Source organism: Anabrus simplex, chromosome 4, assembly GCF_040414725.1.
Source record: "Anabrus simplex isolate iqAnaSimp1 chromosome 4, ASM4041472v1, whole genome shotgun sequence".
In the NCBI taxonomy this organism is placed as follows: Eukaryota; Metazoa; Arthropoda; class Insecta; order Orthoptera; family Tettigoniidae; genus Anabrus; species Anabrus simplex.
The window spans coordinates 421,989,955-422,013,619 of NC_090268.1; the positions used below are offsets into that span (position 1 = coordinate 421,989,955).

General features: G+C 37.9%; 1 protein-coding gene across 2 annotated transcripts in view; it reads left to right on the plus strand.

Moving 5' to 3' along the window:
- The window catches only part of kcc (solute carrier family 12 member kcc), a 590,870-nt gene that overhangs the window by 554,624 nt on the left and 12,581 nt on the right, over positions 1–23,665 (plus strand). For both annotated transcript variants that reach the window (XM_067145914.2, XM_067145915.2), the window contains 2 exons: positions 1,901–2,046; positions 12,362–12,501. In XM_067145914.2, the coding sequence (XP_067002015.2) occupies positions 1,901–2,046; positions 12,362–12,501 (286 nt within the window). The remainder of the gene's footprint in view (positions 1–1,900; positions 2,047–12,361; positions 12,502–23,665) is intronic.

The following is a 23,665-nucleotide window of genomic DNA, read 5'->3' on the forward strand; positions in this document are numbered from 1 at the left end:
ATTATTTAACAATAAAATATCTTGACAATTTATACATGTATGATTTTTCATAATTATTTTACAAATAATAATAATAATAATATATCCACCAATATAAACTAGACCTAACAAAAAAATTTCAGATACAATAACATCATTTAACTCAAATACCACATTTTCAAAATGTGAAATGTCTGTTGGTTTGAAGCTTTTACAATCCGAGCTCTTGCAATCCACATACTTATTTAATGAAATATCACTAATAGGGATGGCTGCATGTTTAGCAGAGTATGCATTTATTACCGTCAGGACTTTCAATTTTCGTTCTGACTCAAGGATTTGCTTCACTGAAATATGGTAGCAGGCACCACTCATTTCCCTGCACTGCCCAAATCTTGCTTCCAATTCGTCAGTTTGAAATTTCCCTAACAATACATACTTGAATCCTAAACTTGTTTTCAAGAAATTTATTAACTCTAAAATAGTTTTTGTAGTGTGAACTAAGGCTGTTTGAGTTTCATTAGTAAATTTTCCATGACGACTCTCTGTTTTTTTGTGTAATCTCCCCTTGAACAGACAGATTATCCAATTTAATTAACCATGTTAAAACTTGCGCAGAAATAAAACATTGTCGTCATGAATTGAAAATATTGCGTTACAATGAGGGTCGTTAAATCTGTCGCCTTTGAAAGCATGCTTAACATTAACAATCTTCCACTACTGAAGAATTATTTCTAAGAATACAGCTGTGCTTTTAAAACCATCTCCATTTTTTATTTTTATCAAAGTGTTTTAAAGCGGTGACATTTTTCTCATCGAAGAGCTTAGAACAAAGGTTTACATTTTGTCGCTCTAATGAAGTTGGGTACAACACTTTTTGGTTCAGGGCAGGAGCAAGCTTAACTACATCATTCTCTTCTCCTCTGTGGAGCTGTTTAAGGTGACCAACACTAGCAAAACATTTTTTGTCTGACTCAGGGTTGTCAAAGTCAGGAAACGCGAAAGTTTGTAAGTTATCGGCTTGATTAAGCCAGTTATTTCTTAAGCTTTTAAATAAATGAACAGTATCGAACATTACAAAAAAAATATTTTGTGTTTCTTCAAATGGATTTTGAAAAGTGGTCTGTAAATTGCTTTTGCACAGCTTTTCAAACATTTTTCTATTAACACTGTTATTATCAGAAATTATGCATACTACCTGATAACCTATAGTTGCTTCTACAACCAGGTACACAACACGACGTGGGCATTATTCACAATGTTCACACAAGTTTAAGTCATTCAACACCATTGATAGCCTTACTGCTGCGAGGTTCAAATCAGCCTACAAGCCACTGGCGAAAAATGAAGCGGATGGCTATTCGTGTGACGTAGCGCTGGAAGTGGAGGGGGAGCCTTATGGCCTGTATATCTAGTTGGCCTTGATTAAAGGCGGCTGGACACAGATCTAACTATTCACCCCATTTAGTGTCGAGATTACAAATAGTGGAAGCTTCTACTCCTTTAAGGGCTTTCTTAGCCTGTATGCAGATAACTTTGCTTATTGGTTTTAGAAGTTTTTGCTTTTGCTAATATTCTTTTTTCCATCATGCTGGTTTTAATATTATAGATTTTTCTCTTTCTCCAGAGCTCATCCCTTTCATCTTTTACATTACTTTGCCAACTGTTGCTTCTAACCATCAAGCTATTAAATATAAGAGGACTAGATTATCCTTCATGGCAGTGCTATTCCTATTTCACTCCCTTCTCTTTACTACAAAGTTAAAGAAAATGAAACTTTATATAGAATTTATGAGTAGCTACTATCATTTTCAATAAATTATTAGTTCTAATCAGTTCTCCATTGCAGCAAGCCAGGTGCAGGTTCAATAAATTATTGGATTTCAGTAAGATATACTACTTGGGTCTTTTTGCTTCCCAGGGCGAAGAAGGGGCTGACTCAAAAGACGGAGATGGTGATGAGAACTCGATTCACTCAGAAACTCAGCAGGAAGAAAGCAAGCCTTCAGAAACCAATGCTAAGGATAAGCAGGGCACAGAGAAGAAGAAAGTGCTAGCAATGACCCCGTAAGTAATTACTGTAATAGAGTTTGTCATTGTTTGTGAAACAAGGGGATTGATTGATTGATTGATTGATTGATTGATTGATTGATTGATTGATTGATTGATTGATTGATTGATTGATTGATTGATTGATTGATTGATTGATTGATGGATCGATCGACCGACTGATCGATCCTGGCAAGATTAAGGCCAGGTGGCTTTCTCTTATAACTAACCAGTTTAATACACTATTTACAGAAAGTTGTTCACGGCTTTTATATATATCTGTACATACTTAAAGTATGACCATACGTTAACCAACCTCCCCTATGAACCGTGTGACCTTGCCATGGTGGGGAGGCTTGTGTGTCCCAATGAAGCAGATAGCCGAGCCGCAGGTGCAACCGTATCGGATTGGTATCTGTCGAGAGACCAGACTAAGGAATGGTTCATCGAAAGGGGGGTAGCAGCTTTCGGAAGTTGCAAGGGCGGCAGTCTGGATTATTGACTGATATGGCCATGTAATAATACTCAACATGGCTTAGCTGTGTTGATACTGCTACGGCTGAAAGCAATGGTTAACTACAGCCGTAACTAACTCCCGAGGACATGCAGCTCTCTCTGTATGAATGATGTACTGATGATGGATTCCCCATGGGTAAAATATTCCGGAGGTAAACTACTCCCCCATTCGGATCTCCGGGTGGGGACTACACGAGAGTGGGCGATCATCAGTAAGATAGATACTGACATTCTGCGAATTGGAGCGTGGAATGTTAGAAGTTTGAATCGTTGTGGTAGATTAGAGAATCTGAAAAGGGAGATGGATAGACTAAAGTTATATGCAGTTGGTATAAGTGAAGTACGTTGGCAGGAAGAACAGGATTTTTGGTCAGGCAACTACTGAATTATCAACACAAAATCAAACAGAGGAAATGCAGGAGTTGGTTTAATAGTGAATAAGAAAATAGGGCAGCGGGTAAGCTACTACGACCAGCATAGTGAAAAAATTATTGTCGTCAAGATAGACACCAAACTAATGCCCACCACAATAGAGAAGGTTTACATGCCTACTAGCTCAGCGGATGATGAGGAAATCGAAAGAACATATGAAGAGATAGAAGATTTAATACAATATGTGACAGGTGACGAGAATCTAATTGTGACAGGAGACTGGAATGCAGTGGTAGGCCAAAGAAGACAAGGTAGTACAGTAGGAGAATTCGGATTGGGACAAAGGAACAAAAGAGGAAGTCGGCTGGTTGAATTCTGGACTGATCATAATTTAGTCTTTGCCAATACTTGGTTCAAACACCACAAACGGCGGCTTTATATGTGGACGAGACCTGGAGACTCCGGAAGGTATCAAATAGACTTTATTATGATTAGGCAGAGATTCAGAAACCAGGTGTTGGATTGCAAAATTTTCCTAAGAGCAGACGTGGACTCTGACCACAACTTGTTGGTCATGAAATGCCATCTGAAGCTAAAGAAATTGAAGAAAGGAAAGAATGCAAAAAGATGGGATCTATACAAGTTGAAAGAAAAGAGTGTGAAGGATTGTTTCAAGGAACATGTTGCAAAAGGACTAAATGAAAAGGCTAAAGGAAACACAGTAGAGGAAGAGTGGATAGTTATGAAAAATGAAGTCAGCAGGACTGCTGAAGAAATGTTAGGAAGGAAGAAAAGATCAACTAATAATTAGTGGATAATTCAGGAGATACTAGACCTGATTGATGAACGACGAAAATACAAGAATGCTAGAAATGAAGAGGGCAGAAAAGAATACAAGTGATTAAAGAATGAAGTGGATAGAAAGTGCAAAGTAGTTAAGGAAGAATGGCTGAAGGAGAAGTGCAAGGATGTTGAAGGTTGTATGGTCCTAGGAAAGGTAGATGCTGCATACAGGAAAATCAAGGAAACCTTTGGAGAAAGGAAATCTAGGTGTATGAATATTAAGAGCTCAGATGGAAAGCCACTTCTAGGGAAAGAAGACAAAGCAGAAAGTGACAGGAACATATCCAACAGTTGTATCAAGGTGAAGATGTAGATAATTTGGTTCTGGAACAAGAAGAGGCTGTTGATGCTGATGAAATGGGAGACCCAATTTTGAGGTCAGAGTTTGACAGAGCTGTTAGCGACCTAAATAGGAACAAGGCATCTGGAATTGATGACATTCCCTCTGAGTTACTGACTGCCTTAGGATAAACCAGCATGGCAAGGTTATTCCATTTAGTGTGTAAGATATATGAGACAGCAGAAGTCCCATCCGATTTTTGGCAGAATGTTGTTATACCTATTCCCAAAAAGCCGGTGCTGACAGGTGTGAAAACTATTGCACCATTAGTTTAGTATCTCATACCTGCAAAATTTTAACACGTATTATTTACAGAAGAATGGAAAAACAAGTTGAAGCTGAGTTGGGAAAAGATCAATTTGGCTTCAGAAGAAATGTAGGAACACATGAAGCAATCCTGACTTTACGTCTGATCTTAAGGATCGAATCAAGAAGGACAAGCCCACGTACATGGCATTTGTAGATCTAGAAAAGGCATTCGATAATGTTGATTGGACCAAGTTATTTAAGATTCTGAAGGTGATTGGGATCAGATACTGAGAACGAAGAATTATCTACAATCTGTATAAAAATCAGTCTGCAGTGATAAGAATTGAAGGCTTTGAAAAAGAAGCAGTAATCCAGAAAGGAGTGAGACAAGGCTGCAGTTTGTCCCCCCTCCTTTTCAATGTTTACTTAGAACAGGCAGTAAAGGAAATCAAAGAGGAATTTGGAAAAGGAATTACAATTCAAGGAGAGGAAATCAAAACCTTGAGATTTGCCGATGATATTGTTTGTTTGTTTTTTTGCTTTATGTCGCACCGACACAGATAGGTCTTATGGCGACGATGGGACAGGAAAGGGCTAGGAGTGGGAAGGAAGCGGCCATGGCCTTAAGGTACAGCCCCAGCATTCGCCTGGTGTGAAAATGGGAAACCACGGAAAACCATCTTCAGGGCTGCCGACAGTGGGGTTCGAACCACCTGTCTCCCGAATACTGGATACTGGCCGCACTTAAGCGACTCAGCTATCGAGCTCGGTATTGTTATTTTATCTGAGACTGCAGAAGATCTCGAGAATCTGCTGAATGGTATGGACGAAGTCTTGGGTAAGGAGTACAAGATGAAAATAAATAAGTCCAAAACAAAAGTAATGGAGTGCAGTTGAACGAAGGCAGGTGATGCAGGAAATATTAAATTAGGAAATTAAGTCTTAAAGGAAGTAGATGAATATTGTTACTTGGGTAGTAAAATAACTAACAATGGCAGAAGTAAGGACATAACATGCAGATTAGCACAAGCAAGGGATAGCTTTCTTAAGAAAAGAAATTTGTTCACTTCAAACATTGATATAGGAATTAGAAAGATGTTTTTGAAGAATTTTGTGTGGAACGTGGCATTGTATGGAAGTGAAACATAGACGATAACTAGCTCAGAAAGAAAGAGAATAGAAGCTTTTGAAATGTGGTATTACAGAAGAGTGCTGAAGGTGAGATGGATAGATCGAATCACAAATGAAGAGATATTGAATCGAATTGGCGAGAGGAGATCGATTTGGCTAAATTTGATGAGAAGAAGAGATAGAATGATAGGACACATCTTAAGACACCCAGGACTTGTTCAGATGGTTTTTGAAGGAAGTGTAGGTGGTAAGAACGGTAGGGGTAGACCAAGGTATAAATATGACAAACAGATTAGAGCAGATGTAGGATGCAGTAGTTATGTAGAAATGAAAAGGTTAGCACAGGATAGGGTGGCATGGAGAGCTGCATCTAACCAGTCTATGGACTGATGACTCAAACAAAAACATGTTAACTGAAAATATTAAATTAATATATATATTCACTTAACTCTCAATTAACTGGGATAATGTAGGGGTAAGGCTTCCCAGATAAGTAAAACCGCGGTTAATTCATAAAAAAATAGTACAGGCGTACTGAAAGTACAGTTCGCGCAGGTCATAATCGTTATCTTTTCTTTAGATGCTTTATAGCCTGGTGCACAACGCTCCTGTTTGAAAACAAGAGTACGGGTTGATAGGCATTGCCAATACAGGCCAGATTCATCTGCATTGTAAATTTGTTCCGGGACCAAACACTCATCCAGAAATTTTTCAAAGTCCGAATTGAACTCTTGAGCAGCTTCTGTAATTCCACTTAACAACTCACCTTTTACACTGATATCACGGATGCCATGTCGCTATTTAAAGCGTGTAAACCATCCAGATGATGCATCAAAATCACCCTCCATTCCAAGAGCTTCGAAGAGAAACTTCGCTTTAGTCATACAGATTGGTCCCGATACTGGAGTCCCTTAAGCTCGCTGTTGTGAAAACAAGCTTTTCAAACTTAGATTTTTTCATAGTTTTTCAGGTTGCTATACCACTGTTTGCATCGGACGAGCAAGCAAATGATAGAAGTTTGTCTTTGTTGCGTAAAATATCCCTCACGGTAGAATCACCGACGTTATATTGGACACACACCTGTTTAACAGTAGAACCTCTTTCTATATTTTGTACAGTATCCAGCTTCTGTTGAATCATCAAAATGACACGCTTCCATTCGGTTACCATTGTTTGCGAACTGAACTGCTCTGAACAAAAACAAGACAGTGACTGAGAGTGGGATGGTGTTGAGTAGATCAAGTGCTGCGGCCGGTGATACACCAGCTACAAATAACTTCAAAGTCAAGCCAGTCCTGCTACTATTACGACTTGGCAATATTATCCTGACCCTTTGTGATTCTGTGCTACTGTAACCCCTAACACTCATGCACTTTCAGTGTTTTTGATATTGCGGTTAAGCTGCAAGTGGTTGATCTGATTACAGTAAATCAAGAGTTGAGTGTGCATATAAGTAGGCAAGATATGAATATTGAGTTTTATCTGCTAAACATTTTAAAAATATCATGCATAGTATAAAACAGGTTTTTTTTTTGTTTTTTTTTTGCTATTTGCTTTACGTCGCACCGACACAGATATGTCTTATGCCGATGATGGGATAGGAAAGATCTAGGAAGTGGAAGGAAGCGGCCGTGGCCTTAATTAAGGTACAGCCCCGGCATTTGCCTGGTGTGAAAATGGGAAACCACGCAAAACCATCTTCAGGGCTGCCGACAGTGGGGCTCGAACCCACTATAAAACAGTAATTTATTAGTAATCTAATAAGTGATTAATAAATTATTTATAACTGTTGTTGTTTGAGTCATCAGTCCATAGACTGGTTTGATGCAGCCTCCATGCCACCCTATACTGTGCTAACCTTTTCATTTCTACGTAGCTATTGCATCCTACATCTGCTCTAATTTGCTTGTCATATTCATACCTTGGTCTACCCCTACCATTCTTACCACCTACACTTCCTTCAAAAACCAACTGAACAAGTCCTGGGTGTCTTAAGATGTGTCCTATCATTCTATCTCTTCTTCTCGTCAAATTTAGCCAAATCGATCTCCTCTCACCAATTCGATTCAGTATCTCTTCATTCGTGATTCGATGTATCCATCTCACCTTCAGCATTCTTCTGTAACACCACATTTCAAAAGCTTCTATTCTCTTTCTTTCTGAGCTAGTTATCGTCTATGTTTCACTTCCATACAATGCCATGCTCCACACGAAAGTCTTCAAAAACATCTTTCTAATTCCGATATCAATGCTTGAAGTGAGCAAATGTCTTTTCTTATGAAAGCTCTTCCTTGCTTGTGCTAGTCTGCATTTTATGTCCTCCTTACTTCTGCCATCGTTAGTTATTTTACTACCCAAGTAACAACATTCATCTACTTCCTTTAAGACTTCATTTCCTAATCTAATATTTCCTACATCACCTGCCTTCGTTCGACTGCACTCCGTTACTTTTGTTTTGGACTTATTTATTTTCATCTTGTACTCCTTAACCAAGACTTCATCCATACCATTCAGCAACTTCTCGAGATCTTCTGCAGTCTCAGATAAAATAACAATATCATCGGCAAATCTCAAGGTTTTGATTTCCTCTCCCTGGACTGTGATTCCCTTTCCAAATTTCTCTTTGATTTCCTTTACTGCCTGTTCTATGTAAACATTGAAAAGGAGAGGGGACAAACTGCAGCCTTGCCTCATTCCTTTCTGGATTGCTGCTTCTTTTTCAAAGCCCTCGATTCTTATCACTGCAGACTGATATTTATACAGATTGTAGATAATTCTTCATTCTCAGTATCTGATCCCTATCAGCTTCAGAATCATAAATAGCTTGGTCCAATCAACATTATCGAATGCCTTTTCTAGATCTACAAATGCCATGTACATGGACTTGTCCTTCTTGATTCGATCCTCTAAGATCAGACGTAAAGTCAGAATTGCTTCACGTGTTCCTACATTTCTTCTGAAGCCAAATTGATCTTCTCCCAACTCAGCTTCAACTTGTTTTTCCATTCTTCTGTAAATAATACATGTTAAAATTTTGCAGGCATGAGATACTAAACTAATGGTGCGGTAGTTTTCACACCTGTCAGCACCGGCTTTCTTGGGAATAGGTATAACAACATTCTGCCGAAAATCGGATGGGACTTCTCCTGTCTCATACATCTTGCACACTAAATGAAATAACCTTGCCATGCTGGTTTCTCCTAAGGCAGTGAGTAATTCAGAGGGAATGTCATCAATTCCAGGTGCCTTGTTCCTATTGAGGTCACTCACAGCTCTGTCAAAGTCTGACCTCAAAATTGGGTCTCCCATTTCATCAGTATCAACAGCCTCTTCATGTTCCAGAACCAAATTATCTACATCTTTACCTTGATACAACTGTTGGATATGCTCCTGCCATCTTTCTGCTTTGTTTTCTTTCCCTAGAAGTGGCTTTCCATCTGAGCTCTTAATATTCATACACCTAGATTTCCTTTCTCCAAAGGTTTCCTTGATTTTCCTGTATGCAGCATCTACCTTTCCCAACACCATACAGCCTTCGACATCCTTGCACTTCTCCTTCAGCCATTCTTCCTTAGCTACCTTGCACTTTCTATCCACTTGATTCTTCAATCGCCTGTATTCTTTTCTGCCCTCTTCATTTCTAGCATTGTTGTATTTTCGTCGTTCATCAATCAGGTCTAGTATCTCCTGAGTTATCCACTGATTCTTAGTTGATATTTTCTTCCTTCCTAACATTTCTTCAGCAGCCCTACTGACTTCATTTTTCATGATTCTCCACTCTTCCTCTATAGCGTTTCCTTCCGCGTTTTCATTTAGTTCTTTTGCAACATGTTCCTTGAAACAATCCCTCACACTCTTTTCTTTCAACTTGTCTAGATCCCATCTTTTTGCATTCTTTCCTGTCTTCAATTTCTTCAACTTCAGATGGCATTTCATGACCAACAAGTTGTGGTCAGAGTCCACGTCTGCTCCTGCGACAGTTTTGCAATCCAACACCTGGTTTCTGAATCTCTGCCTAATCATAATGAAGTCTATTTGATACCTTCCAGTGTCTCCAGGTCTCGTCCAGGTATACAGCCATCGTTTGTGGTGTTTGAACCAAGTATTGGCAAGGACTAAATTATGATCAGTGCAGAATTCAACCAGCTGACTTCCTCTTTCGTTCCTTTGTCCCAATCCAAATTCTCCTACCGTACTACCTTCTCTTCCTTGGCCTACCAATGCATTCCAGTCTCCCATCACAATTAGATTCTCGTCACCTTTTACATATTGTATTAAATCTTCTATCTCCTCGTATATTCTTTTGATTTCTTCATCATCCGCTGAACTAGTAGGGATATAGACCTGCACTATTGTGGTGGGCATTGGTTTGGTGTCTATCTTGACGACAATAATTCTTTCACTATGCTGGTCATAGTAGCTTACCCGCTGCCCTATTTTCTTATTCATTATTAAACCAACTCCTGCATTTCCCCTGTTTGATTTTATGTTGATAATTCGGTAGTCGCCTAACTAACTATACATAAAGGTTCAGCCATAAGTCCCATTCTACTTAACACTGTCATTAATTATCTGAGAGAGCAGCTGATGCCAGAACTTCCATGGACTCTTTTATGTGTACAACTTCTTGCTAGGTGGTGAAACACATGAAGAGGTCGAGGCAGGCTTAGAACTTTGGAGGGAAGCATTGGAGACAAATGTACTCAGAATTAGTTGTAAAAGGATGGAGTGTATGCTCTGTAACTTTGCCAAGCCAGAAGTTCAAGGTCCACCTAATTCAGTCTACCTAGCAGGTGAACTACTGGTAATGACGGGTTGTTGATGAAAGTAAGATCTAGCAGTCTGTGCGAAGTGGCTGTATGTTGGGTAGGAGAGAGTGAGAGTGTGGACAGGTTACAAGTGGTAAAGGTTGTTGAGAGCTATTTCAACTGGGATGAATTACAGTCTAATAGATTCATGTTCATATCACCCATAATTATGACATGCGATTAACTAGGTAGTATTTTTTGAAGCTCTTCCTCTACCTATTGTAAATAGCCAATACAAGGGGGTTTATAAATGACACCAACCAAGCATAGTGCCTCACGAAATACTACCTCAATAAACATTCTGAACCATCTCAGAATCGAGGATGTGAGGACGGCATTTGGTGCATCTCCAGTACCCAGGAAAATGTGTTTTTTGTCAGATGTGGTATCACCATGTACTGTGTACCAATGGTACTTCAGTTGTGAAGACAGTCTTACAATTGAACCCTGAGAGCCATCAACCATGAGCGCAACCAATGAAATATGGCTTGATGATCTGAAGGAGGGCATGTTCTTGGTTGGTATAACTCCAAACACCACCAAGAATCAGGTGTTGTGGACAATGGAGTTCAAAGCAGTGGACCCCGCAATGAAGTGGGATAAACGATAAGGAGAAGAGTTAAATAATCATCCCCCAGTAGGATTTATCAAGTTACAATAAAGCAGTGGTGACCATCGTTAGTAAGATATTTGTGATCATCTTCTGCTGGAGAGAACAAGCTACAGTGAACTCTTGAATGGAAAACTTTTAGGTCATATTCTGACTAAGCCTCATCTCTCTATGAGCATTTTTGACACCTTATCAATCATGTGATTATTATTCCTTGTGCTTGAGATATCTATAAAGAATACATCTGCAGACAAACTCAAACTACAGAGTAAATTGTCTGTGCTCTGTCTTTGAGCCTTTGAAATTAGAAAACTGGTAGGGATCAGTTTTATTAAAATGTGTGTGCATCTGAGAGCTGCAAAATAGACACATAAACGGTGTATTTTTGACTGGTCAGGTGGTCAGGTAGTGATCATCAAGGTCACAGATCCAGCTGAATATGTTAACTTTCAGCGGTTACCCCTGATGTCTTGTGAGTTGCGTAGGATATCTGCAGATTAGCCGTTTAAAACCAAACTACTAGGAAATTCATGTTTCTACTTTCAAAGTAGGTTATTGCATATATATTATACAGAATGAATACTGAAATCACTGTTATATTTTGTTTTACTTCATACATGAACTTACTAATTTGCTTGAACCAATGCGTACATACTTCAACCAGTCAAATATGCAGTCTGCAGGACGCAAAATTTGTATGTATGCTACCTGTAGCCCACAGCATTCCATATTGGTTTATGATTTGAGCTTTCTCAACCAGACAGTGCAGATTTCTAGTGGCGTGGCAGGATTTCAAGTTAACATCAGGGAATGAAATAAGTATATGGAGTATGTATCATTAGTAGAACATTGACTTAACTCAGTGAGGGAACCTGCACTTAACTGTGATATCCTGTCCTCGCATATCTCAAAAAATATATTAAAGCTCTGGTCTAACTCAGAACTCAGGTGTGCTCAGTTTGTGATATAAATATATTATGGAGCTGAGAATCTGGGGAACATATAACTAAAGAAACAGAAATACGGCAAGATGTAAAACAACAGCTGCACGTAAACATTAGGCAAACAGGTTTAACAACAATAACAAAACATGACATTAGAAGACAGTTTGGTGCATAAACATAATTCCCAATCCACCACTTATACATAGGTTACTAATTTGTTCCAGTAATGTGACATCTGCGTATGTGTACAAGTATGAAACCTACGAATGAATATTGGAGAAAACAACTTTTCACCTGCCTTGTATTTGCATATAGAAACTGAAATGGGGGCTGAAGAGTTAACCCAGCCTAACCTATAATGTATTTTCTTATGCTAGACATGTGTTTTCTGTTTTATGAAGAGTAAGAGACTGCTCTAAACTCTATTCTTACTTTCTGCATTTAAAATATTCCAGATAATTTTTTTATACAGATTCTTGATTTGTCTTGAGTATTAAGAACATCCTCTTTTCTTTTTCAGGGATGAGGGCAACGTAAGGCGGATGCATACGGCTGTGAAGCTGAACGAAGTCATTGTGAATAAATCTCACGAAGCTCAGCTGGTGATCCTAAATCTACCTGGTCCACCAAGAGACACCAAGATTGAAAAAGAATCAAACTGTATCCTTTAAACTATTTTCTGTGGTTTTTCAGATTGTTATCACCATTTGAGAAAATCCTCCAAGTAGCTTTTGCATCCTATCAACTTTCTCTAGTCCATACAATTTTCTACTAATTTTTCAATATGATAACCCAGAATTATTCACAGGTTGGATTAGGAAAGGGAGGGTTAATTGATTTTCTCTACCATGAGATCATTATGGATGCCATGGTGTTCAAATAGATAAATCATCTATACTATTTATCCTTGTTTCTTCTTTCTGCTTCCGGGCCAATGACCTGCGATGTTAGGCCTCTTAAAACAACAAGCAAGCTTGCTGCTTCTCCTTTTATCACAGTGATCTATCATTGCGTTCAGCTTAACATGTGTTCCTATACTTGTTCTTATCTTTCTACCATTTGTCATTTGTTTGTTCCCTTTCCATTACTTATAGAGGATGTAACCATAAAGTACTGCCAAATTTTCAGGACATATTTCTCACATCATATAGAGAAGAAGAGAATATATTACTGTATATGGATATGTTAGAACTCATTTTATACAACTCTACCTAGTACTGTAAAACATCGTTAATTCGAAGTCATTGGGATGCAAAAATCAGACTTCGAATTACGTGATTTCGAATTAACCGCCAACTCGTAATTCAGAAATGGTAATCCTTTCCGCGTCACAAAGAATTCTAAGACCCATGAATGCATGCAATCACCTTGATTCTCAGTTTAAACCACTTGAATGCCATGGAAAACACTATTTCCAAAATGTATCCAACAACGTTCATTTACATTATTCTCATAATGCACTTGGATAAAACAATGGCAAACATAACCTCACTCAACGGAAAAAAAACACGATTCAAAGACGAGGTCAAATTATGCTCGCTCAACTGTTTAAATGCTTTATCTCTTGGATTACTGTACTGTTTGCATTTTTACATGCCTTGTATGTGCATGGAAAGTGCCCAACACCCTTAAAACATCGTGGCTTATTGAACTTTCATATGACGAGGGAAGGAAGTCTCTTGCTTCCGTGTGCATTGCAACACTGTACAATGACCCTTGTATGATTTCCGGGCTGGCACTTCTCTCCTTTAAAACCATAAATCCGTTTAGGCTTGGCATTAAAAAAATGCAGTTTCATCGAGTTTCATCGGCATTGACAATATTGTTCGGTGCATACGAATTGATTATTTGAGCATCGCCAGTGTTCGCGGACTCTGCTTCTCTGCACACTGCCTGCTACGTGATATTGTGGCATACCTTAACCCGCGAGTGGTCGTTATATGAAATTTTCTCTCACATTATTTTGTATTATGAGTTTACTTCTCAGTGATGCTAGGGAGGTAACTGTTCCCTCTTCTAGCTGAGTTGATAACTGTCGTGAGTAAGGCGATTCATATTTGAAGGGTAAGCATCCCCTCTTCTAGTCGGTACAAAGATTTGTATGAGTTTGTGTGCCCTGTGTGAGAGGTTCTCTCATCGCGCATCCACTGGTGTTGGTGTTATATTGAGGTCGAGAGGGAAACTTTATCCTGTTGTAGGCGTTAGTATTTGACTTAAGTCATGCGCAAAACATTCTATGTACATTTGCAGTTACTGATAAATGAGTCTTTCAAAATTATGAGCCGAGAAAGAATGTTGGGTAATAGGTGCTGTTACAAACTCCAGCTAACTCAAATGTTAGAGAGAAGACCTATTGTGCTTTACTCTTGCATTTGTATTGCAACTGTCAAGAAGTACTATATTAATAAAAATGTTATTGGTGTTTCATCCCAATAACTACCTTTTGCAGTTTTTGCTGTCGCTGAGGGACTGGAATTTTGTCTCCCAGGAGTTCTTTTACATGCCAGTAAATCTACGGCTGACATATCAGAACACCTTCAAATACCACTGGACTGAGCCAGGATCGAACCTGCCAAATGGGCTCAGAGAGCCAGCATGTTAAACGTGACTGAACTAATGACTCATCTCCATTGAGTAATTTGTTTCTGTAATATACGGCTAATCATTTCATTGTTTTAAGATCTAAAATGTATAACGGAGACTTTGCGTCTCATTACAGTAATTCATTTCACTCTTACGCCCTGCAAAATTGTGGAAGATATATTTATTTTAAATGAAGTTTAATGTGAGAGAAAGTCTCACGTGCAACCACTCGTGCTGCAATACGGCTAGCGACCACTCGTGGGTTAAAGCTCTGAATGATTTCACTTGAACTTAACAAATACGAAGCACACTGTAGACACACCGAAATGAGTGAAAGTGTGGAAAGCTACCCCTACACATTCCGGAAGACTCATTTTTTCATGACATGGGGAAATTTTGAATTTAAATTACTCTGTAAAATACTATTTTTTAAATGTAAGGGCGACATTGTTCTTCGAATTACAAATTATTTATATTTAAAATTAAACAATTTAAATAACATGCAAAACCATACCTCATGTTTCCGGGAACAAGAGCTTCTTCGAATTAGGCATGATTTTGAATTAACCGATTTTGAATTGTCGAGGTTCTACTGTATATCAATCATGAGAAACACACAGGAATGAAATGTACCACCATACTCCATGAAACTCTTTGTTACTTGAAATGTTCAACATGTTAGCATCAACCTACCATCACAGTGAATCCTAGTACAAGATGCAGAGAGTCTTCGTGCCTGTGAGTTTCATCTGGTACGCTAGTACGCTCTGTTCCTGTGTGTTTCCCATGATTAATGTATTATGTGGAGCTGCAGAAAACGAGTTCTAACATGGAAATAAATCATTTCTGGTCTCTTGTTCATGTAACGCAATTTCTTCCTCTATGTGTGAGGAATGTTTTTTGAAAGTTTGGCTGTACCTTACTGTTACAGCCTGTAGAGACCCATAGAGTTCCTTCTGAGTTTTTCCTGTATTCCTATTCTTCTACCACCTGTAATCACCTTCATTTTTTGGTCTCCTCCATTTTTCTCTGTTTTTTCTTCTTATCCAATACTTTCTCTTGAAGATTTATGATATTTCAAGATGGCCCCTCAACAAGTGGGAATGTTATTGTTACCACAAAGACGCACACACGAAATGCTGTCAATTGTGTAGTTTTATTTACACATGATATACACATTACACACTCATCAATAAACCACCATTTTGAACACTTGACTTCTACAAAGAAGAAGAAGAAGAAGAAGAAGAAGAAGGAGATTGCAACACTTGCATGTCAACCAACTACCAATGCAACAAATTCATATACTTGATTAACGACTTGCACTCATAACTCTCACTAAAACAACTCCACTCAACCCTCAAGACTGCCTCTTTATATACACTACCTGGCTAGGCTTCTAGAAGAATGTGACACAATATGTTTTCCCGTAATTTTGAGAGTCTCCAGTAACCTATTTACAATGAATGGAATTTTCTGTAACTCTCTAGTTCCAAAGATACATTGTTCTGGACTATTACCATGTGTTGCACAACATTGCATTTGATTTATACATCATTTATACAGGTAATAATAAATTATATATTACTGTATTAATTATGAATAAATAAGTAAATAAATAATATATATAATAAATAATATAAATTATACTATTAATTATGTGTTCTTACAGTAAATACATTACATACATACATTATCATTATAGACTGTTATGCCTTTCAGCGTTCAGTCTGCAAGCCTCTGAGAATTTACTAAACGTCGCCACAATCCTCGATTTGCAACTAGTGTTGTGGCCTCATTTAGTTCTATACCTCTTATCCTTAAATCGTTAGAAACAGAGTCTAACCATCGTCGTCTTGGTCTCCCTCTACTTCTCTTACCCTCCATAACAGAGTCCATTATTCTCCTAGGTAACCTAGCCTCCTCCATTCGCCTCACATGACCCCACCACCAAAGCCGGTTTATACGTACAGCTTCGTCCATCGAGTTCATTCCTAAATTAGCCTTTATCTCCTCATTCCGAGTTCCCTCCTGCCATTGTTCCCACCTGTTTGTACCAGCAATCATTCTTGCTACTTTCATGTCTGTTACTTCTAACTTATGAATAAGATATCCTGAGTCCACCCAGCTTTCGCTCCCATAAAGCAAAGTTGGTCTGAAAACAGACCGATGTAAAGATAGTTTCGTCTGGGAGCTGACTTCCTTCTTACAGAATACTGCTGATCGCAACTGCGAGCTCACTGCATTAGCTTTACTACACCTTGATTCAATCTCACTTACTATATTACCATCCTGGGAAAACACACAACCTAAATACTTGAAATTATCGACCTGTTCTAGCTTTGTATCACCAATCTGACATTCAATTCTGTTGGATTTCTTACCTACTGACATCAATTTAGTCTTCGAGAGGCTCATTTTCATACCATACTCATTGCACCTATTTTCAAGTTCCAAGATGTTAGACTGCAGGCTTTCGGCACAGTCTGCCATTAAGACCAAGTCGTCAGCATAGGCCAGGCTGCTTACTACATTTCCACCTAACTGAATCCCTCCCTGCCATTTTATACCTTTCAGCATATGATCCATGTAAACTACAAACAGCAAAGGTGAAAGATTACAGCCTTGTCTAACTCCTGTAAGTACTCTGAACCAAGAACTCATTCTACCATCAATTCTCACTGAAGCCCAATTGTCAACATAAATGCCTTTGATTGATTTTAATAATCTACCTTTAATTCCATAGTCCCCCAGTATAGCGAACATCTTTTCCCTCGGTACCCTGTCATATGCTTTCTCTAGATCTACGAAACATAAACACAACTGCCTATTCCTCTCGTAGCATTTTTCAATTACCTGGCGCATACTGAAAATCTGATCCTGACAGCCTCTCTGTGGTCTGAAACCACACTGGTTTTCATCCAACTTCCTCTCAACGACTGATCGCACCCTCCCTTCCAAGATGCCTGTGAATACTTTGCCTGGTATACTAATCAATGAGATACCTCGATAGTTGTTGCAATCCTTCCTGTTCCCTTGCTTATAGATAGGTGCAATTACTGCTTTTGTCCAATCTGAAGGTACCTTACCAACACTCCACGCTAATTTGACTACTCTATGAAGCCATTTCATCCCTGCCTTCCCACTATACTTCACCATTTCAGGTCTAATTTCATCTATTCCTGCTGCCTTATGACAATGGAGTTTATTTACTATCCTTTCCACTTCCTCAAGCATAATTTCACCAACATCATTTTCCTCCTCCCCATGAGCTTGACTGTTTGCAACACCACCATGATGATTTCCTTTTACATTGAGAAGATGTTCAAAATATTCCCTCCACCTCTCCAGTGATTCCCTGGGATCTGTTATGAGTTCACCTGAATTACTCAAAACACTGTTCATTTCCTTTTTCCCTCCCTTCCTAAGATTCTTTATTACTGTCCAGAAAGGTTTCCCTGCTGCTTGACCTAGCCTTTCCAGGTTATTTCCAAAATCTTCCCATGACTTCTTTTTGGATTCAACAACTATTTGTTTCGCTCTGTTTCTTTCATCTACTTAAAAATCCCTGTCTGCCTCGGCCCTTGTTTGGAGCCATTTCTGATAAGCCTTCTTTTTACGTTTACAGGCTGCTCTCACTTCATCATTCCACCAAGATGTTCGCCTTTTCCCATCTTTACACACAGTTGTTCCTAGACATTCCCTTGCTGTTTCTACTACAGCATCCCTGTATGCCACCCATTCACTTTCTATATCCTGAACCTGCTTACTGTCTACTGTTCGAAACTTCTCACTAATCATATCCATGTACTTCTGTCTAATTTCCTCGTCCTGGAGATTTTCTACCCTTATTCGTTTGCAGACAGATTTCACTTTCTCTACCCTAGGCCTAGAGATACTTAGTTCACTACAGATCAGATAATGGTCTGTATCATCGAAAATAGTAAATACAGTAAATACAGTAAATAAACTCATATTAATACACATACCGCAGATGTTTCCTGATATAACCTCACAAATAATACGGTCATGATTTATACCAAATAAAGTCTGTACATAACTACGTAAATAATAATAATAATAATAATAATAATAATAATAATAATAATAATAATAATAATAATAATAATAATAATAATAATAGATGTGAACAACCTCACAGTCACACCTCACAAGTCATAATAATAATAATAATAATAATAATAATAATAATAATAATAATAATAATAATAATAATAATAATAATAATGATCGAGCTCAATTATTTCCATTATTTACCCTGGGTTAGAGAATTGTTTCCAAGTTATACTAGTCCATTACACTTGCATCATTGTTCACCCTCTGATGATAATAATTGTGGTGGTGATGATGATGATGATGATGATGATGATGATGACGATGATGATGATGATAGAAATAAGAAGAGCTCATTGGGGATTGAAAAGTATGGAATGCAGACGAATGTGATGGTGTTTTCATGTCTGTCCTAGTCTTTCCTTTCTGTTGTTCCCTTTTTCTGCACTGACCTGCCATTCTCAAGTCATACATAGAAATATAGAATATTGAAAGGAACACACACTACGATAAGCACAATGACAGATCAGTGTGGGAAGAATGAGGAATGACATTAGTAGACGAATAAGTTTGAGTGGTGTCTTTAAAAGTAGGAAAGATCATAATATGGAGATAAAGTTGGAATTCAAGAGAACAAATTAGGGCAAATATTTGTTTATAGGAAGGGGATGAAATAATAATAATAATAATAATAATAATAATAATAATAATAATAAAAGACAAGAAGAGATAGAATTCAAAATATTAAAATCAGAGAAGAGCTAAATATAGAACTGTTAGTACAGGAGATACAGAAAGCAAGACTGAGATGGTTCAGGGATGTAAAAAGAATTGGAAAGGAACAGGTAGCAAGAAGGGAATTGGAAAGAGAAGTTAAGGGAAAGAGACCAGTTGGAAGACCGAGAAGAAGGTGGATGGATCAGATTTGGAAGGACATTCGAGAGGCAGGACTGGATGTGGCAGAAGTAATCGAGCAGGAAAAGTGGAAGGACAGAAAGGAGTTGAGGAGGCTTGTTAACCACACCAGGGCGACTGAAGTGGGACATTGATGATGATGAGGAGGAGGAGGAGGAAGGGGAGTTCTGGATTGGAATAATTTACCAAGGAATATGTTCAATAAATTTCCAAATTCTTTGCAATTATTTAAGAAAAGCCTAGGTAAACAACAGACATGGATCTGCCACGTGGGCGATTGCCCTAAATTCAAATCAGTCATGATTGATTGATTGATTGATTGATTGATTGATTGATTGATTGATTGATTGATTGATTGATTGATTGATTGATTGATTTTCCTCATGAGGATCACTGTAAGCATCTAGGTGTTAATATAAGGAAAGATCTTCATTGAGGTAATGACATACAGTAAATGGAATTATAAATAAAGGTTACAGATCTCTTCACATAATTATAGAGGATTGTGAAGTAATTGAAGAAAAGTAATTGGATTACTTGTAATTATTCCATTCTTAGCAATTTTTACTTGTAATTTACTTCTTGAAATAAAATTGTAATTGTTACATTCAACAGTTGATATACATCAAACAGAAAAAGGAAGCGGGAAAATTGATTATTTTGTCAGTTCTAAGTAGAACTAGTGCTTCATCAGTGCTTGATGATGTACTTGCTTATCTCTCGAATACTCCCAAAGGCATCATAATTATCCCAACGATGTTCTTAAAATTGAACACAGGTATTTTTAGTGCCTTTCCAGGGCATCATTTCAGTAAACGTAAAAGTGTACTTTCCCCCAGAGGTCTAGGCTTAGCGATGAAAATTTTAGAACCACTTATCTTAGTTGTAAAGTAAATGACAAATTATTTGAAACACTTCAAGTCATTAACTAAAATTAAAAAATATGGGAGAAGATAATTTCCAGACTTTCAAGCTGTCATGTTTAGTCTCAATGTCTCTATGATAAAAACACACACAAAATGAAGAAATATATTTTCTTTGCAAATTTTTGTACTGTTACAGCCCGTGCAAAAACGTCAGTGACTTCCTTGAGACTAGCGTTCTGTGAAGTAATTATAATTGTAATTTTACTGATTACTTATTGAAAAAGTAATGTGATTGTAATTAAGTAAAATATTTCTTAGGTAACTGTAATTCAGCCCAATTACTTTTTCCTTGTAGGGCCTATGAAAATATATAGTGCAAGTTAATATAATTGAAGTATATATCAATGTTAAAAGGATCTTGTAGATTCTTTAGAGATGAAGAACAGTTGACGTAAAAAACAATTGTTAACTATATATTTTCACGACTGAAGCATTTGCAGGCTTGTTCTTTAAGCTATTCGCCAAATTTCATCGGCATTTAAAAGGACAGTGCCGGGCATTGCGTATGTTGCACTGATCTTCAGGAGCTAGCATTTTACTTTATTTAAACGACTTGTCTTCAACTTCCACACAATTTTGGGACTTCAAAATTATTAAATCATGTTGTGACTTTGTGCCTGGCAGTATTTGCAAGCTTCTTTAATGAACTGTTCACCTCTTCTCATAAACATTTTAAGGCACAGTGCCGGACATTGCGTGTGTTGTGCTACTCTTCAGGTACTTGCGCCTTGCTACATATAAGTGACTGATCTTTGACTTCTTCTGGATTTTATGATTTAAAATCGTGCAGTGCTAACCCCTATTGTCTTATATTGCTTCTTGAACTGCTTTTGTGAAAGACTTATCCTTTAATTCTTTGTTTTACTATGCATTGTATTTGTATTTTTAATCGGCTGATGATGACCCAGATTGGTGGTCGAAACCGGTACCGCTTTTAACCAAATAAGAATGTAACACTACATTTCTTATTTACTTGTATTGAATAGGTTGAACCACTTAATTTCTTATTTCAATTTAATTGTGATACAATTCAATATGGAACACTATGAAATTTGTATCTTTAAGTCAACATGCTTTAACCAATTAATCTAACCGATTAAAATTACAGTGTGGTGAAGGATTGCATGGCACAAAACCTGTGTAGAGTATTATTATTTATCATTTGGTGGGCACACCTTGGCCTTTGTATGATTGACAGGTCAATTAAAGTAAGCTGATGCTCATATCCCTCTTTCAGAAAGCAAAAGCAAAGCAAAGTCATCTCCGTACAGGCCATGAAGGCCCTTGAAGGGGTGGAAGGTAAAGGCTTTCACTATCCGTAACCTCGGCACGTGATGGGGTGGAGTGGATAGCTCTACACCCAGCCGCCTTTGCCCCCAGGAATTAACCTGGTACTCATTTTTGGTGTAGGCTGAGTGAACCTCAGGACCATATGCACCTCCGGAAATGGAAATCTCGTTTCTTAAATTTTATGACTTCCTGACGGGGATTCGAACCTACGTCCTTCCAAGCGAACCGAGCACGCCTTTACCGCCTCGGCTTGGCAGCCCTTTCTTTCAGAAAGGTAAAAGCAAAAATATCTCATTAACTGCTTTCTTCTAAAACAAAGGTTATGACCATTGCTTTTACAAACTATTGGAAAGGAAATACTGGACAGGCTACTGTAGTATATGGGCAGACCTTCACAAAACACAGTCAGACGGCATAATGGGTGGTGGGGAAGGTACTTGAAAGGATTGTCATTAAGGAATTTCCAGGAAATGTGCAAATGGACAGGTATCAATTGCCAGAAAAAATCAAGCAGTAGAAAAAGTGACAACTTAAAGCTCAGTTCGTGTGGGGTTGTTATTTGGAAGACAGTATATATTCATTGACATTCAGTGCTTGTGAACTTCACAAGGATGCCACGCCACGTCATGATCGGTCCCACTGTATCCCACAAGATATAATGCAAAGACATAGCTAATAGGGAACGTATGGACAGAAAGACAGGATATCCCAACAGGTAATTCCCAGAAAAGTGATAAGCAACTACTGAAAAGCGTCGGCCAGTGGAGCTTTATCGTTTAAGAAATATGATATAATGAAGGACTCAGATATATCACAGACAGAAGGTTGAAAAAGCTCAGTTCATGTGGTTGTTATTCAGAAGACAGTATATATTCACATTCAGTGTTTGTGAACTTCAGTTACAAATATGGCTTATGAACCAATGCAAGGAAAACTTGGTGAAAGTTTCAGATTTAAATTAAATAATTGTGCTAAGGGGACAGACAGAAAGACAGTGTTTTGTAAGAAATGCAGAAAATCATTCATTTATAGGCCTGCTGGAAGTACAAGTAGTTTTCAACATCATCTCAAACATATTTATCCTTGAATATTGAATTTTCACAACCGCATTGTAATCGAAACCGACTTTCAACCTATTAGGTCGTGTTCGTACATTTAGTACGTGTGGAAGAGATGTTAAGTACAGAACAAAAATGGCCAACCAGACACCAGTGGGATCTGAACCCACAACCTCCCGATTTTGTGTCAGTTGCTCTTCCAATTGAGCTCTGGTGGCCTATAGTGTGTGAAACTGATTAAAATTCGGTTAACCGATCAAAATTTGTAATCGATTAACAACTCCAATAATAATAATGATTTATTGTATTTCAGTACAGAGCACTGTGTGGTATTCAGTCAAGACCTCACAAAATGAACTTTAAAATGTTTAAAATGTTTACAAATGCGTGTCCTCATCCTGAGGTGGTGTAACTCTTTTCAGACACACCCCTAGTGGAAAAGAGCTGCATGTACCATTTTAACATCATAACAGCCTTAATGCCAGTCTTACATTTTTGGCAGTATCGGGCATCAAAGCATTCAAGGATGACTTCTAATAGCGCTAACCATTACACTACGGAGGTGGACTTGATTATTGGTACTATAAATACAAAAATAATGTAAAAAGAAATCATTGACAACTTTAAGTTATTCAGACTTTTTCTCCTCATGCAAAGTTTCTAATAATGTACATGTGTTGTCAAAATCACGCGTTTCAGTTGGTCCAGGATCTTCCAATCTGCCCCACTTGTTAAGTTTCTCTTTTACCACTTTTGAGATGCGAGAGCGAGACTGTTTACAGGGTTGATTAGTTCTGAGTGAACTGCATTAAAAAACAGCTGAAATATGCTAACATTTCACTAATGGAGGGCATTCACGGGAATAATTAATTGCCTCCCTAGCAATATTAATCTGATATTTTATTAGAAAGAGGCCAAAATCATTTTTTTTCTGAAGATAGTATTGTTGAATGTGTACATGAACAGTACTCTCATTAT